The sequence below is a fragment of the Haliaeetus albicilla genome, chromosome 20 (assembly GCF_947461875.1).
Source record: "Haliaeetus albicilla chromosome 20, bHalAlb1.1, whole genome shotgun sequence".
NCBI lineage: Eukaryota > Metazoa > Chordata > Aves > Accipitriformes > Accipitridae > Haliaeetus > Haliaeetus albicilla.
Genome location: NC_091502.1, coordinates 8,776,688 through 8,802,891, shown reverse-complemented (window position 1 = coordinate 8,802,891; position 26,204 = coordinate 8,776,688). Strand labels below are relative to the sequence as shown.

Genomic DNA, 26,204 nt, shown 5'->3' with positions numbered 1-26,204 from the left:
TGCCAGTGATTACAGCAAACTACAACATAACCTTTCCCAGTCTTGTGTTACCCAAATTCTCTCCTTAAGAGCATATACTTGCAGACAGCTACAAGCAAGTATTTAAGGGAAAAAATGGACACTACCAAATGAAGGCTCAAAAGGAAACTTAAGTTCCTAGAAACAAAAGGGCAAATACTACTTGAACTGAGCCAGCAAGGCATTCAATTTCCTTGACATGACTATTAAAAGCATTTTACGTCTATTTCACAACATTCAATTTATAAGGTAAAGGGTATCTGAAGTTAGCATCTTGGACAGAATGTGGAATGTGAATGTAGTAATATTCTTCTTCTGGAATCAGATTTCAAAAACCAAAAAACACCGGCAGTTACTAGCGGCTAGGTAATAAACCCGTACCAGTGACAATACTACAATCAAGGGACATTTATTTTTCTGTTTTGCCTGGATTGCAAAACTTCACTCATATAGAAGTATTTCTTCTATATTTGGGGAATAATGAGCATGTCTGAAAATATTTAAACAGAAATTACAAAGATTTCATCTGTGCAGCTTAAGCAAGGTCTGAATTTGATGGCACTGAAATTTATAAGTACTTTGTAAATTTAGTAAAAATTGTTCATTTGCGAGTCATTATGTTCCTAGATGTAAGACTGTGCATTTAATACAAAAGAAGGATCCATTTTTTTTGTAAAAAAGATTCCCTATAATTTCGAAGTTTGGATTTGATCAGCAGAAGGGAAGGAAGCCTTTAACTTCTTAACATCACTCAGGCTTCTGTCACACAGTACAACTAAAGTGTTATATTTTTATATATAAATAATATACATTATATTTTTGCCAAATTTTGTGAACTGTGAGGCCATAGTCATACAAAGTCATTAAATTAACCCTATATGAAACAGCAACTCAATCCCATATTTTTTAATACGCCCCACCCTACATTGCTCATTAACATTCCCATGTCAAGTTGAGCAATCTGCAGCACCAGAATAGCTGGCTTATCAGACAGTGATTTTCTAATTATGCATTCTATATATGTTGTCATTAATGCAGCAGAAATGGCTTCAGATGTTCAGATTTCTACTTTTAATGATTGTGTTCATGCCAAGCAGCCTGGAAAAGCATCCAAGCAACAGTATCATCTTCTCCGTTCAGAACTCACATGCCCTTTTACAGGGATGCAAAGTTCCTAAGCATTTTGTGATACTTTACCTTATCATGAACAGCTAAGTACAAAACTGTTGAAGGAGCAAGGGAATAACCTTTGACTCTCATGATCTCTTTCACCTAGAAATAATGATGTATAGATGTGACTTTACCAATTAACAAAGAAAACTTAAGAAACCTGACAGAACAAAAGCATCTGAAACAATTGCATCACTCAGCACTGGAAGTTAGTTAAAATTTCATGAGCTTGTTTTATGTCAGGTTCTAGAAATTCTCAGTGAGTTCACGGATCACAGAAATTTATGGCTTGTTTATGTACAGAGTTTGAAACAAGTTTAGAAAAGTCAGTTGTAAACAAGATACAGTTAAACCAGCACAGCTAGTATTAAGTACCATCAGTATTGCTCTACTACTTTTAACAGAAGTCAGGATACCATTTCACTATACACTGTGCAACAAGTTTACAACTATGCAATCTGAGATGGGAGAACCACTAAGAAAATTTTAGACATTTAAATAGGCATAGTTTCATTTAGTTTTATTTCAAAATAATTTTTTAAAATTTAAGGTAGCAAAAATGTGTACAGGCAAAGCCTAAGAGACAGTTTTCTCCGATTTTACAGTTTTAAGACTAGAGAAAAATCAGCATAAACTGTGTATTATAGAAAAATACTTATATATAGTTGAGACATGATGACCTCACTAGTTTGAGGATATTCTGGATCTTCCAAAAACTAGGGGAGATCTAGTTTCATGGGAAACTTCCTGGATTGTGCATAATCCAACTTTCTCCAATTTTTTAAAAAAGGCATTCCTAAGGAATTGTGAAATTTGCTGATACACAGCACATTTACTTCTGAAGTGTTAGCAATGCTGCTTTACACAACTTCACACAATGCTCCCCATTCCCTCCTGTAGGATTCCTTACCTGTCATTTTTGCAGCAGGTGCCAAGTTAGGCCAGTGTCCTAACCTCCTCTTCCAAAATAATGACAGCAGAATTTATTATCATTGTGGGGCTAAAATCTCTGAAGCCATAACACTGTGCTGGGGGAAAGGGCAGGGCAAGCTGTGGTCGCACGGTCCTTATAAAGAGCAACAGCTCAAGATTCAAAGAGCTTTCATCTCTGAAGTGCTTCATATGAAAATGTAAAATTAAACAATACTAAACAATATGTACATCTATATTGAAATGAAACCTAGTAAGGAAGCATTCAAATACCTAAGCATGTAATAATGTTTTAACGTTACTTCATATGAAGTTCAATAAAGTCAAAGCTTTATTTAGATGACAGAATTGCAGAAGGGTTAATGTTGGAAGGGACCTCTATAGATCATTTGGTCCAAGCCCCTGCTCAAGCAGGGCCACCCAGAGCCGATGCCCAGGACCCTGTCCAGACAGCTTCTGACATCTCCAAGGATGGAGAGTCCACAACCTCCCTGGGCAACCTGTGCCAGTGCTCGGTCACCCCTCACATTAAAAATGTGTTTCCTGATGTTCAGACAGAGCCTCCTGTGTTTCAGTTTGTGCTCACTGCCTCTGGTCCTGTCAAAAGATTCAGTAATTCATTATGCAGTTAAGTAATTTCCTTCCTGTGCTAACTCTGCTGGGTAACAATTTTTATCTCCAATTACTTTATGAAAAATACAGAACACCAATTTCTAGCTTCCACCATAATAAAGCCACATTTGGTAGAAAAAAGAAAAATCTTACATTAGATTTGAAATACACAGAAAATGGAATCTGTATTTCAAGACAAAGACAACAGAACAGCATTAATAAACTGCAGGGTATCCTGCAAAGACTATCACATATTGGTCCACTGACATGAAGACTTACCTGTTTATGAAAAAAAGCCACAAAGCAATGTTGAATAAAAGTACCATTTCTCATGAAAACTTGGGTTTTGCAGAGATGAAGGCATTTACATATCTGTTTCAATAAGGCGTAACTAGTCCTTGCAACAAACCAAGCCTGCACTTGCCCAGTCTAAGCAGATTACTATTCAGATCTGGGCTAAAAGTTGTGCATAACACCACCAAGGAACCTGTGAAACTTTTTAAGGCAGAACATGTGGTGAACTCAACTGCATAAAACTGAACAGCAGAGATTCTCTACTTGCTACTGTTATAGAAGCTTCATCATGTGGCAAGCTGGGACTCCAACTCGGCTTTTTGTACTTCACTTGTACATTTGGACGTAATCCTGATGCTGCACTAAGTAAGATTTATCTCAACTTTCTAGTACCATTTTACTTTCCTTATTTTAGTAGAAGTGGCTACTACCTGTAGGATAAAGTTATTGTTCCTACCCAAAGTGAAAAAGCTTTCTAAGTGAGTATCAAACATTAGAAAAAGCATTAAGCCTCAGCTCTCATATACATAGAGCTAAGGAAGCACCTGCTAACGTGTAATGAAGAGGACTAAAAAGCATTGTATTAGGAATAATTACAAGTTTGAATAACAGATTTAACTATTAGGCATCTCAAGTGTGTGTTAGGAATACTATTAAAATTAACCCTTCCACCATCTACCTCCCCTTAAAAGACACTCCAGTTGGCTACAACTTTCTTCACTCGAGAACAACGAAGGCCTTAATGATGAAACCACATTTGCACAGGACTAAGCAAAGACCACATGGTAAGAAACAGGGAACTTCCTTTTGTTATCATCTCACGTACAAAGGCAGTCAGTTGGCATCGTGTTCAAGACTAAAATATTTCAAATCAAAGAGACTGACTGTTGGCACTATTTTTCATCACGGTTCAATGAGATTTCAAGATGCAAGCTTATACTATAGTTCTCACATTAAAAATACGCATTTAAAAATAAGTTTTCAAAATCATGCCAGGTGACAAATCTGTAAATATCAATACATTAATGAGAAAATGGTTATGAACACAGACTAGAACATAAAAGTTGTTACTTCAGTTACCTGTTTGTGACTTCAGATGTACACAAGGAAAAAACATCCATTCTAACACACTACAAGCATTATTTGCTATGTCTTGAAACTCCACATAAGCAAGTAACAGCTTCTCCAGCGAAGTCCGCATTTCAAACCGAAGTTCTGCATACTGATGCATCCATTTCTTTGAAAGGTTAACAGAACATTTACCTGTCATCAAATTCTTCCACTACTTTTTACAGACCATCTCCAAAGAGCTCACAGTTTGCTCTCCTATTATGCTCAACCTTGTTCTTGACTTCTCGTAACTTTATTTCCATCTTAAATTTAACATCCTATTTCTGTCAACTTACTTTCATTCTGAGCTCTGCAAAATCTCACAACTGATCAGCATCTGATTGCGGAGTATGCTCTGACAGGGTATACTTATACATTAATTCTGAGTCATTCTGGTTTACACCACACTGTGTAAACTAAAATAAATGCAGATACCCAAGTAGTTTAAAGATGAACCTTCAGCACCTGGAGATAGAACCAGGGCTTCGCATCTTTATTATGAAACTAGGGAATCATCCAAAAGATTCATTTTCTGTAACACACCTTGAATTATCAGAGGATTTGTGTCATTGACAGTTAACAGTGTAACCAGTTTGTATTTTTTGAAAATTTGTATATAATAGTTGTTAAGTTTCTACTCACGCTTGCTCACGTCAATACCTCATTGAGAATACCACATTTATAATGCAGGAAAGTGCACTGCAATGACTGAAAAGGTGGTAAGCTAAAGACAACTGTAGCTGGCAAGAGCAAATGTAGATTTAAGTGCTCCATGACTATACCACCCTCAACGCCCAACTGCAGTAGCTGCCACCATGTGAATGAAATTTGCTAAGCAGGAGACGAAGACTTTGAAAAGCATCCTTGTAGCCATAAAGGAACTTCATTAACTGAGGCAGGTGAAGCAACTGCTGAAACAACCGAAGGCACTACCACATTCAAAATCCTGGGAAGGCTATGACAGTTGTGTAGCTGTACACAATCAGCAGCTGGCCGTTCAACTACTCAGATTTATCACTGTGGCAAGATCATTATGTTCTTCATAAACTTAAATCCTGATAGTCCTGTTCTCGTTTTGTCACAATCAAGGCAATGATGACATTTTCCTGCAAATAAGAGCAGGACCAGATTTGGCCAGCATTTGTTTTTAAGCAGGAGCTCTCTAAACTCATGACAGAAGTCCTCTATTGGAAGGATCGGTAAAGTAAAAGTGTAAAGTTATACCTATTTGAACTTCAGTCCTTTCCCCGCACAATTTTGTCTTGTATATTTAGCCTTTCCCTGCATGTCATTAAAGTTCCACCTCTGTTCCTTTAACGTAGACAAAGCCTAAAAATATGAGAAAATACAGCCAACTCCCCAATAACATTACTCTTCTCCATATCTTAATGAAACTCAGACTTATTTTGTCCATTAAAGCATGTATTTTATTTGCATGTTTACATTGAACTAGTTTCATTTATAGCAGAACTCTGAAACAACATGTAAGAATTTTAGATGAAGTTTATCAAGAGTCATATTTGGGTTTTTTGGTAGCTATAGTAGCTTCCAAATTCTTAGAAGAAAAACTGAAAGATGAGGTCAAACCCCATCTTCCATGCTTTTCCACATTACTATCTCCCCTGTCTGTAAATCCATGAAGAGTACTTATCTACTTTTACTTTTCCATATTAGTATTTCCACACACCTATGAGTCAAGAAAGGGTACCTTTTTTTTTAAGTTCTTACGTATTCTGTCAATTATTGTGTATTGATTTACACAAAAGAGAAACTTTAAAATTAAATTAATCCAGAACAAAGTCTTTCTTTTCCCTCTTAGGAAAAGCCATAAATTCAAAGACACGACAGGTTAAGAATACATACATGATATTCATATACTAAAAAAACCACATACGGGGAGGTATGTAATGACTTGCCAAATCATATAAGGGACTGTTTTTACTGTGCATCTGACACCTGATTCTTTCCTTTAACCCACTTCCATCAAGTTTAGTATTACAACCCCCAAATAAAGTTTTATACAGCTCTTATCTTGCACATCATCAGGGAAAGTTAAAGCCTTTTACAATAAAAGAAAACCCGGAATACAGAATAGGAAACAAAGTCCTAAATGGAATGGATAGGGATACCCAGAGCAGGCCAGTGACAATCTTCAAAGATGAATGATTTGGCCCAATCCTATAGTTAGTATCTCACATTACGTCCTCACATCACTTCTAAAGCTTTGCAGAAGGTTGCAGAATTTTCACCATAATACTAAGTGAAGGTTAGGGTTGAGTCACAATGTCCTCAGTGTCAGATCAGTGAAAGATTTAGAGCTCAAATACTTGATAAATACATAAGACCTCTAGTAAAATAAAGTTTTCCCACCTTCTTTAAAGATACACCATTCAGCTTCCTCAACACAGGGCAGTTTTGAAGATACCAGATTTTTAAACAATTTTGATTATTTTTTAATTTTTTTTAAAACAATAATATTAAGAAGATTCTACATTACCAGTTTTCCCACCTAAGGCCTCAAGAATTAAGCAACATACAATAATCAATCCCTTACCCTCCCCCAAAAGCTAGATGAACACTTTCAAACCTGTGAGTACTTCTGTGACTACTACAGCAATAAAGCAGAAATTCAAATACAGTATCGAGGTTCTGGGCACACAGTTTTAAAACCAGTATTTATTTCCCAAAAATATCAGTCACCTGGGAAATTCAGGTTTAGGGTTAACTGGAATAAGAAAAAGATATATGAAAGAATTTATTTCAAAGGTAGTAAGAATAATGCTCAAGATCAGCTTTTATCCAACTAGGCTTAAAGGCACAATAATATCAGTCTTCGGTAACGACCATCACTTGAATTATCCTATTTCTGATATTCATACTAACACGCCACCATCTCCAGTAAAGTACATGTGCCTAATCTAACCAATTCTATTTTTAAGATGCTAACAATGAATTAATGCTTGTAACTGGGTAAAATAAGACAAATTATATTTCTCACTAAGTCTTTATAACAAACAGTTTTGCACAATGGTCCCAATTTAAAGAGTAAAATATGCATACCCAGTAACATAATACAACTCAAAACAAGAGCATCATTTCTCCACAGATTTGTACTTTCCCCCACCCCCAGTGGACTGGCTTACTCTCACTCAATACAATTTTTAAAGTTTCACTTTAAAAATGATGAAACTCAAACTATTTTTTTTTTAGGTTTAATACAACTTCGGGAGTTACAGCACTATTCAGAGCAAACATCAAGTCATTTGCGATTAATTTACTGTCTTGTACACATGCTTGTGATTAAAACCAGATTACCTATGGAATCTAAACTCAGAATTTTTTTTTATCTTGAACATTAATACTAAAGTGGGCCATAAGCAGGGAAAAAAAACCTAGATGTAATCATGCATGAAAGTATACCAAGTGATTTTATTCTCCTGAGCCAGCTGTCATTTTAGAAACAGTAAGAGGCATCCAGGACTTCAATTTACCTTCCTAATAAACACATTTTCATGACTTACTACTTTTTCCCCATATGCAATAGAAAAAAAGTGTTTTTTGCACAAAACATGCAGAGTGAACACAAAACAGAAAGCAAGCTTAGCAATGAAAATCCCTCTTGAACAAGTTACATAATACTAAACAAATGCTCTAGTACCCCCGTTCTACAGACATTTGCATTCAGCAGTGTGAAAAAATATGAAACTGTACACAACTGTGATGCAAGAATGATGCTGAACATGCATTAAGTGATATTACAAAAACTACACAAAGCATAACATGGCAACAATAAACTGGCACATATACCAAAATGGTTCTAAAAGCATAACCATCCCATCTGCCAAGATGACATAATTTTCACTTTTAAACCAGTAATTCAATATATGACAATTATTTCATACATTTTCTTTCAAAACTCTGAATATTCAATTTTTTAAATGTAATAATTGCATTCTTCACACACTAAGGCAGAAACTTTATTTGTCTTATTTGGCACAGCTCTGGTTCTGAAAATGTCAGATGTGGAACTGCTACTGATACAATGCTGGAAGTTCTAGAAGCACAATGTTCCACACTGGAAGAAAACTGAAGATGAACTACTCTTTCATTATTAAAGTTTTCCTTTTGTGCCTTCTGGAAAAGGCTTTTGATTTGAAGTTGATTAAAACTGGAGCTGCAGCTTACCTTTCACATGCTCTGTCCCTTAAAGTGGAACATAATATATGGAACAAGGCAGTGCTATTTTATCAAAGAATGAAGAACGTTAGCATTTTAAAAGACAGTATTTCCCATCTTTGTAATTGCAGTTTACATATTTTCTTCCAAGAAAAAGTACATGTGAATAGTCTTGCTTCTCTAAAGCAACTGTGTATATCATCTTTCCTGGAGAAATCATGAAGAACACTATTTTCCATATTTTACTGGCTTGCATGTAACCTTCTTGGCAACTGCAGAAAGTGAACAGACAGATCAAGCTCACATATAATTTGTCTCGACATTTTAGTGTACTTTTTTTTTCATTACTTCAAATACTTCCCCTCTTGGGCCAACTATCACTAAGAATGTAAAACATAACCGTGCTATTCAGACATCTAAAGCCCTCAACATATTTTTTACCTATTTGTTCTAAGCTATATATTTCTTAGAAGTACTTAAAAGTCATCCAAACTCACTTAATAAGAACATACATAAAAAACTACATTCTCCATGTGGCATATAGATACAGCACAAACTAACCTATGCCCACACAGTTATTAAGAATCTTGCTCTACTGCCCGCTCCTTGCTGTTCTTTCCTTCCACACTGAAATGAGCAGAATCAAAAATTTTCACCAGATTTCTTTTACCCTGCTCACTGTATGGGCACAGAGGTGCAAGGGTGGCACAAAGCCAGCAGGAAGCAGGACCAAGCAGTAAGGAGGGCAAAGGGCTATTCATATCTGCAGCAATGCATGTAATGAATTATTATTTTAAATACACACACAAAGGCTTCAAACTTCCCATTAGCATACAAATATTTAAAACATTTGTAAGCAGCTTGAAAGACCACTTCCAGCTGGCACTTCAAAGACTGCATTCAACTGCAATAGGTTTATGCAGGGTTTTTTCCTGCAATTTTACACTAGATAAAAATATTTAAGCTTAGTAACAGCGCTGCAGAATAAATCGTTTTACAGCAAATAATGAACAGTAATGGAACTTTTAAAAAAAGAAACACATTAAAATGCCCAAAACACCAAGAGCAAACAGCTGCAAAAAGAATTACAATAAAGCCTTGTGGTTTTTACATGGTTTTAGATTTATTACATTTCCTCTTCCAACTTGCTTAAGTATATGTGGTTATTTAAAGAGGGAAAACCTGTTTTGCTTGAGGGGGGTTAGGAACTAGGTTTTTTTGTTTTGTTTCTTTGGCAGGGGTGTTTTGTTTTTTTCTTTCAAATATTCAGTGAGAATAAAATTACTTTCCCTTCCACATAAATAAGAAATTTATTACAGTGAAATTAAGGCAAAAAACTAATGAAAATACCTTAATCCTATCCCATAATTACTAATAAATATTCACGATTTTATTTTCCTTTACACCATCTTCTGTCTGGCACTTCTCTGGCTATGACATAAAAGTGTAAGACCGGATTCTCACTGGTTTGATAAGAGGCTAACAATCTTAAGATCAGCTGTTTCATACTTACGACATGAAGTGTGTACGCTGTATACAGTTGCTGTATTCAGCCACAAAAATCAAGTCCTACAGAACAATTTCATAACAACAACATAGAAGAAACATAGCCAACTGCAGTGACCCCACCCTACATCCCATGAATATTAAATTTTTTTTGAACATTAATTCATTTCAGTTTTTCTGATATTCCTTGGCCATCTGCACAATACTGAACTCAAAAGTTTAAAAAAATCCAAGACATTAATGTAACTGGTATTTCCATCTTTCGCATTAAAAATTAGTTTGTGGTTTTCATGTATAACAAGCTCTAAAGTTACTTTTGTGAGTCTGCTGTAGATAGAAAATTAAGCCACATTTCTCCAATTTTTATTGTGTTACTTTATCCCCCCTCCCCCATCTTTTTTTCATTTATATACAGGACCCTTCACACTTACTCCTGTTCAAGGTTCTATGCAATTTTTTTTACTGCAAAATTAAAGGCAAGAACAGTATCTTTATTCTCACTGGACTTCTTTCAAGTCAAGCACTTAACGTCCCGCATACAGTTAGCATGTAACTTCAATCAAATTAAACAGCTATGCTTTACTCTACAGAAATTAAGATATACAAGAACACTAGTAAAACTAGGAACAACAGAAGCTCTAGACAAACCATTTACCAAAACAAACAGAAAAAAACCTTATCAACACATGTATGCAGTAACACCATTAAGTTCCTTTTGAATCTCATACCTCTTATTATGAGCATTTTGCCCTCTCTTTCAGGGACTACACACAAATCAGTAAGCTTTTACCCACAAAGATTTTTTTTTCCTTCTAATGTGATTTGGGTACAAAATAATCATTATATAAAAGCAGTTTTTTAAAACAGTTTTAGCTTTAAGTATGCTATGCTTAACTCTGAACTTAAACTTTTCTGAATAGTTCCTTCAATTAGGAAAAAATAGTTGCTGTTCTAAAGTGCTTTTCTGAAGAAACCCATCTCTTACTGCTTTTAGAAGTCAGGCAGAGATCATCAATAGGAATACCTCCAAATTTAAATTACATTAATTTTCACAGTAGCTTAAGGAAGTTCAAGATGGAAAAGACCTATTAAATCTATCCCACTGAAAACAAACACATTGAGGGCTTGTTTCCATGCATTTCAAATCAAAAGTATTGTTTTCATGAAAATTTCATGTTCAGTTTATCTATTCTACAACTTACATTTTAGACATAGACAACTTAATTTTGATAAATTTCAATGTTTCATGGATTACTGTGAAAACAACCCTGAAATGCCTACAGCTATGATTTTTAGAATATTTTATGGGGAAAACCCCAAAACTAATAACAAAACAGATTTCTTCCTAGCAGCGAAGCAACCAAATTGGTGAGACCACCTACAAAGACTAAGAATATTTTATGGTGTGTCCCGAAAGGCAAGAAAAAGCCAATCCAATGGGAAAAATTATACCCGACATTAAGTATTTCAAGTTTTTAGTCAATCTTTCTATTAAGTTCTCACACTTCATTGAATGGATTCTTAAGAAAGCAAATACTTTTGGGATGATACAGTCCAACGTTTGCCAGCAAACTAGCACTGAACAGCCAATAACCTAAAGGATTAATGTCCAACCTCTGTATTTTCCATAGGCCACGCTCACTCACTATTCAAGAATCCAGGAAGTTTGGACTGATACAAGCTAACAAGAGATGCTGGATGCATACTCTGTAAAACCACCTATGGATATGCACCACTTGAAGTTTCAGGAATGGGTCTGAGAACCAATTCACATTTGCGGTCCAATGTAAAATGACCCCATCAGTTGCTACCCAGCCTTCCCTGCCATTTCAATAATTCAATTACAGTTTATTTTGACTTGTCTTCACTGAAAAGAGAAGAATTACAATCCAACTCCTTATACAAAAGTTTATATATAAAGTATGCCAAAAAATTCGTTTCCACAACATGCTTAAGCAAAATGAGCTTCATGCCAGAGCACACCGCTCAATTGCTGAACATCTCACCTCAAAGTTTATTCTCCATTCAAAAGGCCTAAGGAGTTATGTTTTTCACTTGAGAATCTTCCTTTAGATTGGTTATTTCAGCATTTTTGAGCCAAGTTATGTGAAGGCAGATTGTGACCATTTAACAATCAGTACTTCATAAAAGTTAATGCATTTGTATTTACTACCTTTCAAAAGAATTTGTAATTACAGATTGTTCTATTTTTCAAGTTAAAAAAATCTGAAATCAAAAGTGGAAAAGGGGAAAAAATAAGTTTGGTATAACATTTTAAAATATGACAGTGTACTTTAGATCAGAATGCTCCTCAAAGAATGCATACTATAAAATCTTACTGGATTATGGCTAAAATTAATGTAACATTTAGTTCGTATTATCTTCTTGCCATCTATTTTAACCTTTTGTTCTAATAGGAGTCTCCAGTTTATCGTACCTTTATGACCAACTGGATAAAATATACCTGGAGAATAAATAAAGCAACTTAAGGTCAGGAATTTTCTTTCTAGGTAGTCCATAATAATTTGTATTTATCTTCGGAAATAAATACAGTTAAGTATATTTGAATCACCACCAAGTTTCCCAAGATATCAATGTGCTTTATCTAATGAGCACACTGGACAGAACTACAAAGAAATTAACTCACAAACAAAATGAATTATTTTAAGTGCCCAATGGCTCCCCTTCAAATGACTGAGGTGATAAATGCAAATGCAGTTAGACAAGCTGAATTCTAATGGTGTTTTGTGGTGTGTGGAATAGTAAAGCTTTGCTATCTTTAAGTATTAAAATTGTATCTCGTGAAAATTAAGCCATTTAGACTGAAATTTCAGGAATAATGTAAAAACTCAGTAAGTACAACCAAAAGTAAGTGCATTGTAGTTGTCAATTTCATATCTTTTCCAAGCTTATTTGTTTTACCACAGCATATAGCAGAAAGAGTCAGGACTTCACTGTGCTTTCTAGTCAGACAGACCAAAGACGGTTAAAAACTTAAGTACAAGCGTACACAGAAAAAATGATAAACTGATTAGCCGAATGAGGAACAAAAAAAATTAATCACTTCCAGCACATGGGCAGTACCTTCAAGCAGAAAAAACTGCTTGGCTGCATCTACATACCACTTTCAGGAAACAAATTGGGACCATTCCTTTTCTAACAAAATAATGTATTTATTGTATAGCTAGAGTCAGTTACTACCACATATGGCAAACTGAAAATCACTGTCTTTACAGTTGAGCTGTATACAATCAACACACCCAGGCAGCCCTAAGAAAGCTTTTATTAAGAGCAGAATTTGGCAGTCTGTCATAAGCTACAAAAGGAATTCTTCATGAAATCTTTAAAGTGTGCCCAAATTCAACATGTCAGTATTTATTTTTTAGGACTTAAAGGCTTGGTTCATGGGTATTTAAAAAGAGATTAGATGATTTCCTGCAATAAGGACAGCAGATAAATCCACTGCTACCATGCAGCAGAGCTATCCAAGTCTGAGTTTTACAGGAAGGGTAGATCACAACTGTATAATGAAAATCACTAATATTAATTAAAAACTACAGTAACTTTCAAATACATACACACCTCTGCTTGCTAGCAAAAATGCAGTGCAACAAACACGCACTTAAAACAGCATGAGGCTGGCAAGGAAAGAATGAAGTACTTTTTGCAGATTTGGTGTATTTAATGTACTTCTGAAACATTCTCAAGATACTACAAGGATGAGGGTGTACATATCTAAACAAATATACAGCAGTTAGCCAAGAGGCCTGAATGACACTGCCTTTTCCTCTGAAAAACTGAAAAGACCTCTTGAATCTAGTTCAAGTTATATTTACAACATGTTCCCCTTACAGCTTTACAGTTTAGAATTACCAACTCACACTAGTACTTTCTCAATCCCCATAAAAACCACCATGGACAAGGGCAGAAAAGATGAGACAAAAGTAATCTAATATTTAGACACCTTACTAGACACCAATGTAAACTGCTTTTTCAACTGAATGCAGTACACCAAAGCAGAGAGGTTAAGTAGTTGCTATATGCAAACACTATTTCACACCTAGTGAAAAAACAGCAATTTTCCCAAATGTTGAGTTTTAGGAATAGTGTGCTAAGTAAAACCAGCTGCAGAGGTTTGTTGTTTTGGTTTTTTTTGAAGAATGAGTGCTCTAACATGATACATATATCAAGTAAGGGAAAGAGTATTTTAGACTTTAAACCTAACTCACTATTGCATTACAAACTATAAAGTGTGGCATGTATCAAGTCAAGCAAAAAAGGGCAACATTAAAGACAGTCTAGAGGAAAATGCTTAGCAGTTACAGATGTCACAAGCGAGGACCTACACGTGTGATAGCTCCTGAATTACATGAAAACGATCTCTATCTTAAGCCATAACATTGGCAATTTAAATAACTGTACTTCCAAAACGCCAGCACTGCCACAAATGTTACCCATTTGCTCACAATTCAATTCACCAAGACCATCACTACTATATTAAGAAGTAACACATACATGCTCTCTCTGCTGCTTGCATCCCATGCTTTGAGCTATGTACATACCATTTCGATATAATTAGGGCACCATGTTATCTCAAAGCAGTCTTTAATCAATTTAGTATCACTATTCATGCACATAAATTCTAGTAATTTCTATTTCTGAAAACGTGAGTGAACTAATAAAAACATAACAGTAATATTTTACAAGTATTTTGCACAGGAAAAAAGCAACAGTAACCAAAAATATACCTACTTTCTTGCCATTACAGGAATAGAACCAATAGGTCTTTTCCATCATCTTCCATGATTGACAAAATCTGAATCATAATAACCTTCCTAATAGCTTTATCATCAGTTTTATCTTAAGACTCAATCAGCAAATCTAGCCCAAGTTGTGTTGGAAATGGGTATTTTTCAAATTCATCATTCTGTAAAACATTTATCAAGAATACTCATGTGCAATCCTTCTAAATGCATATTACTCTACTACGTGAACAATTATTTTAACTGGAAAACACGTATTTGCCTCCTAATTAAACAGTTAATCAATGATAACAGACTTGTTTCCATTCAAACCAACCATTGGGGGAAATGTATACTTATAAAGATGTATTACACAGTGGAAGGCTTTAAACCAACTTGCACAAATGTCTCCTTCCTTGCAATGGCAAGATACTTTAACGATCAGTAGAACACACATGTCACAACAATTTTTCTTCTGTTGAAGTACAGTTTAAATGAATTCATTCATACTGTTATGAATAAAGCGTACATACAGATTCTTTTTCCAAACTTGTTGTTCACCCCCCCACCCCCAAGTTAAATTTTCCTATAATTTGAATAACGGATATACTTTGTTGATAAGCCTATTGTGACTAAGTTTGCAAAGGGAGACTGAGATGCAAGGACACAGTATCCTTGAGAACACTTCATATAAAATTTGATGCTCTTCAAAAGTCGAAACAAAAGCAGTTGTGTTATAAATTGTTCATAGTATGTACTGCAACATGCAGTTTAGCTAAACAGGTTCACTGTTAAGAATGGAACTTTCTTGACACATAGTAGAAGCTACATAAGAATGAAAATGATGCCACTTATAATTAAGCATAAAATTATTCTCACCCAGTATTAGTAATAACATTCCCAAAATCCTTTCAAGTGATTTTTGTATTTTATTGTAATCAGGTAACTGCACGTTTTACAGCATAGTCACACATTATATTTTGCTAGAGTCACAAACACATTGCCTTACATAATGATCCACATCATTTCTGCTCTATACTACAAAGCCTATGACTGAATACAAAAAAAGTTTTACAAAAGAAACTGTTTTAAAGACTACAATAACAATAAAACCGTTTCCAGATAACAGCTAAAATTATAAAGGCATATCACTGTATAGTTTTACTGGAATTTCTAAACAGTAAGGAATGAAATAAGTTTTAGTATCTGCGACGCTTGTTAGGTCCTTCAAAGTTGCCCCCTGGGTTTCCTCTACCAAAGCCACCAGGTCCACCACTCACGGCACCTACACCACTCATTGGCGGCTGAGGAGTTTCAGAGCCCGTTCTACTAACCAGAGGTGAACCCATCTGTGATGGACCTCCTTGAGGGAATCTCTCATTATGCTAATACAAGTCCATTTGGAACATGCCAAATGCGAGTTACAACAAAAACCACAAGTGATGTTGTGATGAAGTTCAGCAGATAGTCCAGCAGAATCAGGATCACACATAGAGGGAAGAAAGGAGCAATTCAATTAGTTATTATGGAAAAAGAGCTGGAAATTAAAGAGTGCTAATGTTACGCTCCAACTTTGTAAAGTAAATTAAAAATTAAAAACTTAAGTATTAAGACCAACTCTGGTGCTGAATGTAACTGCATCCTTTTGAGCACATCTGAAGCAATACATATTCTCTATGTAACAGAAGAGACAGCAAACAATTTTATGCCTGAGCCATATTCTGCTTTACGTACCAACTACAATGCTTCTCCCTTAAATAAAGACACAGAAACATTGTCAAACTGGGGTGGGGGGAAGGTGCTTTTGTATTTCTAGAGACTGCAGGCTTATTCTTTTAATAGCAATATAACCTGAAGACTTACACACCCACATATCTGTGGATATTTCAGTCCATACTACCTGGAGTCAGCCTTTTGTATGGCACTTTAGGAATCTTTAGTTAGTCTTTTAAAACCCAGTCCAAATAAACTGACATAACTAGTGACAAAATGCATAACTGGACTATGCTTAGTTTAAAAAAACTTGATATATATCTAAAGCTTAATCTAAAATATCAATTGAAGATGAAAATCCAGTTAATGTTCTACATTTATTTTCTTTAGTTCTGTGCCTAATATTAATAAAGGTATATGTGCTTACACAGATTTATTTGGTTATAGCAATTAAGACCTAAAACAGAAAACATGCATCTGAGCACTTATAGGTCAGTATTTATGCAAGCATTTAAAAATAGAACCCCACATGGTGAAATTTAAAGCATTAACTCAACATAACATAAACCATTAAAAGCATAGATATATGGTACATTCAGAGCTTGAAATAACTCATCATTCATCTGTTGAGGACAGTTATGCTTTCAGAAGAAATTTCTTCCATACAGAGATCTACATTAACTGGCCAGGTATTCAGAGTTCAACAAGAACATTCAATACTAGCACTTTATTTATATGCCCAAATCAGAGAAGAATTCTTCTGAAAGTCTAACTCCAGTAACAGTAGTAGAGCTCAACAGTTCTAAAGTCTGCTAATTCCTATATCTATTATTTAAAAACAGCATTATATCTATATAGATAAAAATATATGCAACTTAGATCATGGTTGTATATAAGTGCATTGTTTAAAACTTGACACTGAATAAGAGAAAAGTTACTTCAACAGTTGCATAAGGATCTGCTACTGCCCCAAAGTACCTTAAAATCTGCAGCACTGCTTAAAAATTGTTAAACATTATCTTTAACTCATGCCAGCTTGTTAGCAATGGATATGAATTTCAACAAATAGCTTATCACATACTTCTGATAATTTTTACCATTTGACTTTTGGTCAAAAAGTCAGGTCCCCTTTCCAACAAGGACCCCTCCCTCCAGCTAACAAGAAAACTGCAGTAATTAACTAATTACAATAAAGTATGAGAGGGAAAAAGCTATTTTAAAAATGTTATGTTCAAAGCTAATCTATGTTTCAAAAGACTGCAATGGAACAAAAAGAAGATTGCTCCAACTTTCCCTTAAAAGACTTCAGAAAAACATCCAAGTTAAAAAATGAAAACTGTATTTCTGGTCTATAAAGCATATTCTCCATTTGCCTCAGTGGAAACTGAAATTAACTCTTACAGTGTTTTAGTAGACAGCCCTCACAGCATCTTTAAAGTGTCTTTCCAGTGACAGGAAAAATACAATAAGGCTACACGTTTCTGTAGGGGCCTGACACCCAAATCAAAAACCCTGAAAGTCCAAAATGAAGGGGGGGGGGAGAAAAAAAAATCTAATTTGTCCTTCAGTAGCATGCAGAAAAAAATTGAAGAAAAAGAAATTTTTTAAAACATGTATTTTGCAGTGTCATTATATTCCCTAAATGTCCATACCTGGAATGACTTTTTGTAGAAAAACAACAGTTTGAGATAGATACCATGATTTATGATACCACGTTCTTTTCCTTATACCTCTTTTTTAGTGTCTATATAATCACAAGACAATTTTCCAGAGGTGACCAATAACAAAGTGGTCTCCAGCAAAAGCAACTCTGAAAACAGTATTTTGTGAAAAGCATCCCCCCTGCTTTGTGAGAAATGATACAACTGATAAAATGAGCTAGCTCCTATGATGTGAAGTGAGATCCTCTCCTCTAACTGGTGAAGACCAGACTCATCATGTACTTTGTGCTCAAGCAAAATCTCATTCTCCTCTAAGGAACAAAGGATTTTGTCCAAACTTCATTATATAGATTGCTCAATCACATATGGATACCATTGAGAAGACATATATAAAACAATACAGCTACAAAATGCTTCTGTGTTCCAGTAAAACTAAAATGGAATTGCTGTTTATACTATATACTCCTTTTTATCACACCTCCACCAGAACACCCCAAATATCTATTTACAGAATAATAGTGAAAAATATGTAAAAATCAGATTAAAAATTATATAGTTGTTTCTCTACATAAGACATTACAGCTAGGAAAAGTGACTGGCTATGAGAACAGAGAGAAAGTGGCTAGTGTTTTAACTGCATCCCAATGGCATATCTGCTCTTGACAAAAAATTCCAGATGTATACCAGACATTCCCTACCACCCTTGGGAACTGGGCAATATTATTTTTCCTGTATTGATATGACAGTTATCCCTAACAGCTATTGGCATACTTATTTTATAAGTGGAGTAATTACTGTCATAATCTCATGCTTTCAACAGTGTTAGAAAGTAAATACAAAAAACACTAAAGTTGCTTTTAAAAATTAAATAGTTTACACAAAGATATCTTCACACTACATAGCTTCCAACATTTAACTGTTCATCAAAAACCCCAACAAGCTAAAACATAGAATTTAGTTTCACAAAAGAAAAACTAGCAAATGCCTAAATCTACACATTACTCTGGTATGTTGTTCCTTCGTCACTTCACAGAAGTGATTTCCTTCTATCAGTGAGTTTTTTGTGACAGGTCATACATGCAAAGTTTTGCCACAAGTGCTGTACATTCTAACCTCAATTTAAAGTCTGGTTACCGCTCAAAGAATTCACCCCATTACTAAGGGAAGTAGAATTTTCATAGTAATATCAAATAAAGATTTCCCTTCTGTGTTGTAAATTATTTGCATGAACAAGTTTTATCAATTATTTTTAACAGATTCAAAACATGTAACATGTTCTTACTCAGTGTGAAAATATCTTTGGTAACAAAAATGGGCCATGAGGCATGACAGCTATTCAAAGTAATTAAATTTGTGATACGTTACCACTGTTCCATTATCTGGCATCATTGGTGTTCCCATATTTGCAGCTCCTTCTGGTCCCATGGAAGGACCAGGACCCATTGCAGGGCCAGGTAAAGTTCCTCTGTTGTTCATATTCATACCCATCATTGGAGGAGGGCCTTGGTTACCAGCAGGTGCTGGGCTAAACGCATCTACGCAAAACAATCTATACTTAGAGCTGTCCTATCTGAATTTTACAAGAATAAACAAACAGTTTACAATATTTAAAAAGCCAAATGTACAAGACTTCCAATACTTGAAATAAATAAAAAATATTCTTTGAGACTGTACATTTATCTCAATCATCTGCTTTTAAACAGATTTTCATTAATTCCTATTATTTTGCATTACATAATCTGCCTCAGGTATTTCAAAGTCCTGAAATTTACAGCTAAAGATAGCTGTACGGTCTCTGTGCAGGAACTGAAGTGTTCAGATAGCATATATATGCAGTATACACACCACAATTTAGCAAAAATCTCAAGTGATTTTGCAGTAACTGGCAACTATAAGGCAACTTGGCTCTTTAGGGATCATAACATATTAAATATACATTTGCAAGAACTGTTCTACCAGTATTATGTTAAATGTATATAATGTTACAGTATATTAGTCTAACATCTAAATACAATACCAAAGATGGTGCTCAACTTTACAATAAATTATTTGTAATATGGCATAAATAAATCTTGCATTTCATGTAATTTATTATAGTAAAAGTACTAGAAAACTGAGTGAAGTTTTGTTAGAATTGAAAGTGACAGAAGTCTCCTCCAAAATTCTGACTCACAGTAGGAGGTAGAAGAAAAGCTTAAAAACTTCTTTTGAGGAGATCATTTAGCTATAATATTGTGCTAAGAAACACCACTCTTCCAGTACCCACTAACATACTCAACAGGTAGGTAAAATTGCCTTCTTAACATTTTCTCATGTTATAAGAAAAAAGTCTAGTTATATTTATCATTTACATCTGCTATTATGAAATATCATCAACTTTAAGACTGGTGGTGATGCGCTCCCCCTCGCCAACAATAATCCACCCTTTTCAGCCAAAAGTGTGCATCCAAACTTTGATAATGGAAGATGACATACCTTTGGAATCTAGCCTACATTTTAAGTCATGACAACATACAAGAATATCAAGAAATATGACGTGTTGCTAGACTGATAAACTTGTTATTTTTATTTCAAAAATCAACCTCTCACCTCTCATCACAACTGTAACTTCTTTAGTAATGAATATATAAATGTACATCATTTTAAGCAGGCCATTTAGCACAGATACAGTAATATGACTATCTGCAGGTATGCAAAATTGCATCTTCATTACCTGCCCTGAGTACATATATCACAGCAGTCAGTGAAACCACTGCATCCAAGATACTCTGCTGAAATTGCAGACCTGGGCTTGATCATACACATTACGTCAACCACAAGCTGCTTCGCAATAACAATCCATGCAACACAGTAGCACATGTAAAGTGCTAAACAAGTTTCTTAGAAGCAATAGAGAAAAATCCTGTAATTTTGAAAAGCAGAACTCATTTGAGCTTATTAATGAGAAACTCCAAGACCTCTCCCTATGACACTAAGCCAAAACAAAGGTATGCGCAAGTCGGATGCTTCTTACCGACCCACAAGCATGATCAGTTCACATAGCAGGTAGGATATGGTGCTACAATTCAAGAGGATTACAGTTGAATATGCCCTAAAACTGTTTTTTTAGTCATCCATTCAGTGACTAAATATAGAATGAAAAGGGGAAGCCTGAACTGCCAATATAAGGAGAAACCTTTATCTTCAGTACTCTGCAGGACTATCATGATGGCAGCGCTTACTGCTGGTAGTAGTGCCATTAACTAAAAGCAATCAATGCTCTATTATCCATTACCAGCTTGCCTACCAGCCCAATTAAATTTAGCCAGCTGGCCACACGCAGGTAGTGTTCACTTATCTTTCAACTGCAACAAAGTTCCTATCCTCTGTATCACACAAATGCACCCATATTGCTTCCAGGGTGATGTATAGTGACCTATACTACCAAACCTCTATATCACTAAGCCAGTTTCAGGCAGAGTCAGCTCTGACAGGAGGACAGCTAGGGAGTGTAATGCAAGGGGAGAGTGGGGCCCTGCACAGTTTCCGCAACAGGCCACTACAGCATTTTAGCTGTACCTGAGAGGTTCTCCTAGCTCCAAAGCAGACCCTAAAACTAACCACTTGATTGCCTGTTCTTTTTTGTGGGACACTGACGTTAGCAGTTAATTCACTGGACCAGGTTCAGTAACAGATGGAAAGCAGTCATCAGTGTTCATGCCACAATGCACAGACACTAAAAAAAGGTCTTTTTCTGCAATCCAGAGGGCTGAAAAAGTATCCAAGTATCTCCAAGTATCTGAACTGCACACGTCAAGGTCTGGTACAGCTGGCAACAAGCTATAGTCAATAATCCCCATCAATGCAGAGATAGTTCCCAAAAAAGTCTTTTCTTTTTCTATATTAAAAAGCTTATCAGCTGCACTTAGTATTACAGATCCAGTCATGCGCTGTGATGAGGCACATAGATTCTCTCAGAACTTGTTTGCTGCAGAAAATGGAAAAATGAGTGGTTCTGCACAAGTTAGCCCAACACTAATTAAATCCATCACAAAAGTACCTTGCTTTCTAGTAAGGCTATCATACGGGTATTCCCATTACTGAAGATACTCCAGCTTCCCATTGTCCCACATGATGAAAAGTCGCAAATGGCACAGGCGAAGGCCAGTTAAAGTTACAATTCCAACAGAAAAGTTGAGAAAGAATGGTAAGATCAACAATTAAAGGTTTACTACTAAAAGGTCTACTGCAGGTTTTGAGGGATGGGTTTTTTTGGTTGTAGGGGTGGGGTTGTTAATGGGCTGGAGAAAAAAAAAGTCTCTATAGTGAGCTAACCTAAAATCCAGATACTGTGAAAACAAACACTATCTTACCTATTCACTATAGATTTTTTCCATTTTTACAATGTTAGTTTTCTGTTACTGTACCTTCTTTTGCAACTACACATTTATTTCTAAAAGCATTTGTATCAAGTTTAAAATCAAGTCACAGCACAAAGCTTACAAAGCAAGCCTACGATGAACATCACTGTTAAGTGTTAAAACCTGACAAGAAAAGGGCTGTGAACTGACTGCTATAAATACACATTTAAAGTCTGTACATAAAAAGTGTATCTTGTGGATACGGACAACTGGCACAGTATCAATATTTACAAAGTCTCCTAATTAAAAGAAATTTTCAAGTAGACTGCAATAATATGCAAAAGTAAAACTGTAAGATAAAAAAATTCAGTCACAATTTATGCTTCAGCTTCTTATTTGTAGGTAACTTCACAATGTCTTCCTTTAGAATTATTTTTAAAGCTCTTCCTCTTCACTGAAAGAAAAAGCCTATTTCTATTTTGCAACTATAAGCGTGTCTCAATGAATGGATGCAAGGAAATGGTGAATAATGTATTTTAAAATCTGGACCAAGCAGATTCATGCATCTATAAATTCACATTACTCAAAAGGTCAAGTGACAAAGTTTACTTAAGTTTTTTATGTACTTTCAAATTTAAAATACAAAAAAATAGTATTAACTTTTCTTTAAATTATCTTCTTAATTCATTTTAAATGAACATCAGGAAGCTTCCAAGAGATACATATTGGCATTTAATACAGTTCAGTAAGTTTTGTTTTTTTAAAGAAATACCCTAAGTTTCAGTCTTGTTTAAAAGCAGATATTCTAGATAAGTAAGATTCCAAACTGTTTCAAGTCTGAATATACGAAGCAAGCACTAATTATTAAGAACATACTTTTCTAGACTTCACAGTAACAGCTTTTAGCAGTGACAATATTTTAAGTCACAAAAGTGAACTGAGAATATCTGCAATTACAGACTTACAATAAATTAGTAAACACCAACCACATTAGTGATTTATCTTTTGTCAGATACATCAACAAGAACTTACCAATTTTAAGCTCTACATCATTTCACTGCACACAATTATAGTCCCAACTTCCAACAAAAGAACGGCAAATACTTTCTGAATAGAAAATTCCTCTTTTGTATCAGATAATTTCTAGAGCATTACCTTTCCCTGCCTTTTTGTTTCTCTTAACTTGCACATCATGTTTTTCTCCCACAGGTAGTCAAAACAATAAAATCAAGATACACCTTGGGAAAAAAACCCCAGCTGTTTGGAAGCAGAATACGTGACTTTTTTTACTTCCTAATACTGTTTACTCATTTTTACCAGTAGTTGTCACTAATCAGTAGTGCTTGAGTAATATGTACAGTCCCAAAGAAAAAGAAATTTTACATTACAGAAGCCTTTTTCCTTCAGATCCCTACCTCCCATGTTTATTGCTCCACGAGGACCCATATCACCCATTCTCATTTCCTGTTCTCTCTGAAAGTAAACATAGTTTTCATGGTCAACCTATCATTCTTAGAACTTGCAACATTCCCATTTACTCCATGAAAATAAAAATTTTCAAGTTTCAAAAGTTTCCATTGATTACAAAAATGTAGAAGGAATAAAGTTAACTATACTCCCCTGTTTTTGTAAAATCAAATTGGAATAAGTTCAATATAGCAATGCTGTACATTTTTTGCATAATGCTAAAGGTTAAATATCACAAGTTTCATTTATCAGATGAAGCAGTCTAAAGCTCCCAAATAGTTATGTGATCAACTGCAAATTAATCCATCTTCACGCAGTGTTTTTCATTAATAAGAAGTATATTTACAGTTAAAGTGTAAATAAAGAGGTCTTATTACAGTATTGCCTAAAGGCCGTGGTTCAGTAATAGTCAATCTGGCTTCACAACTCTAAAATGCTTGTGTTGACTGGAAACCAAGCTCTGATGTGTTATATTACGGTATATAAACTCAATCTGCCAGTTCATCTTTGTTCAAATAGTTTTAACTTGGTGGTGGTACATGTTTTGATAAATTATATCACACTACTGATATGTTAGTTCAGATACTGACCATCCATTTGAAACCAGCATAAAAATCTGATATTAACATAAGCTATATAACATGCATTTATACTAAACAAACAAATAACATGCCAAATTGATCCAGATTCAACTGATGCTCAGTCATCCCACAGCAATAGAGTTCTGACATTACTGATCATGAACCACGGCCTGCTGTGAAACAATACTCAAAAGATAGTACCCAGAGTGGCAAAAATCATCGCTTACAGGAAAACAAAGTACACCTATCACAGATAATTCCAAGGGACTTCAGTATTAGTTTACATCAAAAGGATGAAATAGAAACAAATTCACAGTTCAAAATGAAAACTAATGAAACATACCAAAAATTCTCACGCATTTTCTGCAAGAATGTTAATGTATATTCCACTCTCAAGTGAACACATATGTACTGAGAATAAGCATATACAAAAAAAATTTACCTGATTCTGAAAATCATCCCACTTATGATTTAAGAGTATAAGTTCAGATGCACTTTGAAAACAATTCCATATACTAGGCAACTGAATCAGTCTTGCTATAAGCAACCTTTAAATGGAAATATTAATCAAATGAAAATACATTCATAGTATTTTTAGTTTCACATAACTCCTTTTCCTTCAGTCATGTTTGTGATGCCAAACATAAGTCTTCTATCTTCACACACCTAAAGCAGCAGACAGCAATATCTGACAGAACAGAGTAAATAGTTTTGTAAAAATATCCTGGTATGGGAAATTGTCATAAGATACATGACAAAAGGCTCTCTGGTCAATAACTTTGTTTTTACTAATATTAACCTAGAAAATGTACTTAACATAAGATTATACACTATTTTCAAAAGAAAATGGCTTAGTCTGGAGAAGAAAGGTAAGGCCTCATAACTAAAAGACACAGGCAGGTTTTAAGGTCCAGCTATGAAAGGCCATTGATGAACACTAAGAAAGACCTCTTCTTCTGACCCTAGAACCCATGTTAAAACTGCATAACAAAACATGCAACTACTTTGTCAGATCTTTCACAGTAATGTCAGCTGACATTTTAAGCAAAATCAGCAGCCCTATTAGGATCAAACATACCAACAAACTGATACAAACAACTTAGTCACAAAATCGGCATACAACCTTGTTGATATCAGTCTGCTTTTACACCGCAACCCTGACATGAAGAAGCAGAAGGAAAAGTGGTATATTATCCCTAATGTCAATCCCTAGCCCAACATGGTAGAAAAACACCATGGCTATCAGTTTACATTAATAAGACTGTGCGTGCACGCATGCGTGCATATATGCATGTGTGAAAGCAGGACATGCCACAAACAGCTGTGAGAGACTCTTTAGCTACAAGGGAAAGTACCAGATTTTTAATTACTGCACATAACTTACTTGGTGCATCTCAGGTTCAACTCCAAGTTGGTGTTGGTTTTTTTTAAATGTGAAATGTGCCATATAAGGCAGGGCCAAATACAATACCAGCTAGATAAGGATGTTAAGTACAGAGCTATAAAGCTGTACGAGTTACTAGAACTTAACTCGTTTTCTTTGCAAAGGATAGAAGCATTGGCAAGCTATAACATACACTTTTTTTAAAAAGCACACTACACTTCCTCCTAGCAATAAAGCAGTTTTTTCTCAGCTTGAAATGCTACCAGTCTTCAGTTAACAGTAAGTACAACAAAAGAAGGGGTAGAACCCATAATTTTTACTTGGTTTTAGTCTAGTCTAACCTTTATAACAAAAACTATGAAGTAATTATTTGCCATTTTGTAGCTTTAACTTTGGTATTGAATTATTACCATATAAAAAACCATTTTCAGCGCGGGGCAATTCTTCTATACCGTTAACACGGAATTTGCAAATTTAAGATAAAACCCCTGTCAGAGAAA

General features: G+C 35.0%; 1 protein-coding gene across 6 annotated transcripts in view; it reads right to left on the bottom strand.

The window, feature by feature from the left end:
- PSPC1 (paraspeckle component 1) overlaps positions 1–26,204 on the bottom strand; it is a 59,770-nt gene that overhangs the window by 3,758 nt on the left and 29,808 nt on the right. Inside the window, exons 7-9 of one of the 6 annotated variants that reach the window (XM_069808216.1) lie at positions 23,688–23,745; positions 19,298–19,467; positions 15,468–15,943 (exon numbers count right to left, since the gene is read on the bottom strand). The exons of 3 other annotated variants lie outside the window; for them this stretch is intronic. In XM_069808216.1, the coding sequence (XP_069664317.1) occupies positions 15,758–15,943; positions 19,298–19,467; positions 23,688–23,745 (414 nt within the window). In that variant the 3' untranslated portion in view covers positions 15,468–15,757. Of the gene's footprint in view, positions 1–7,543; positions 8,583–15,467; positions 15,944–19,297; positions 19,468–23,687; positions 23,746–26,204 lie in introns of those variants that run through there. 2 more of the 6 variants (XM_069808213.1, XM_069808219.1) reach the window with 2 other exon arrangements.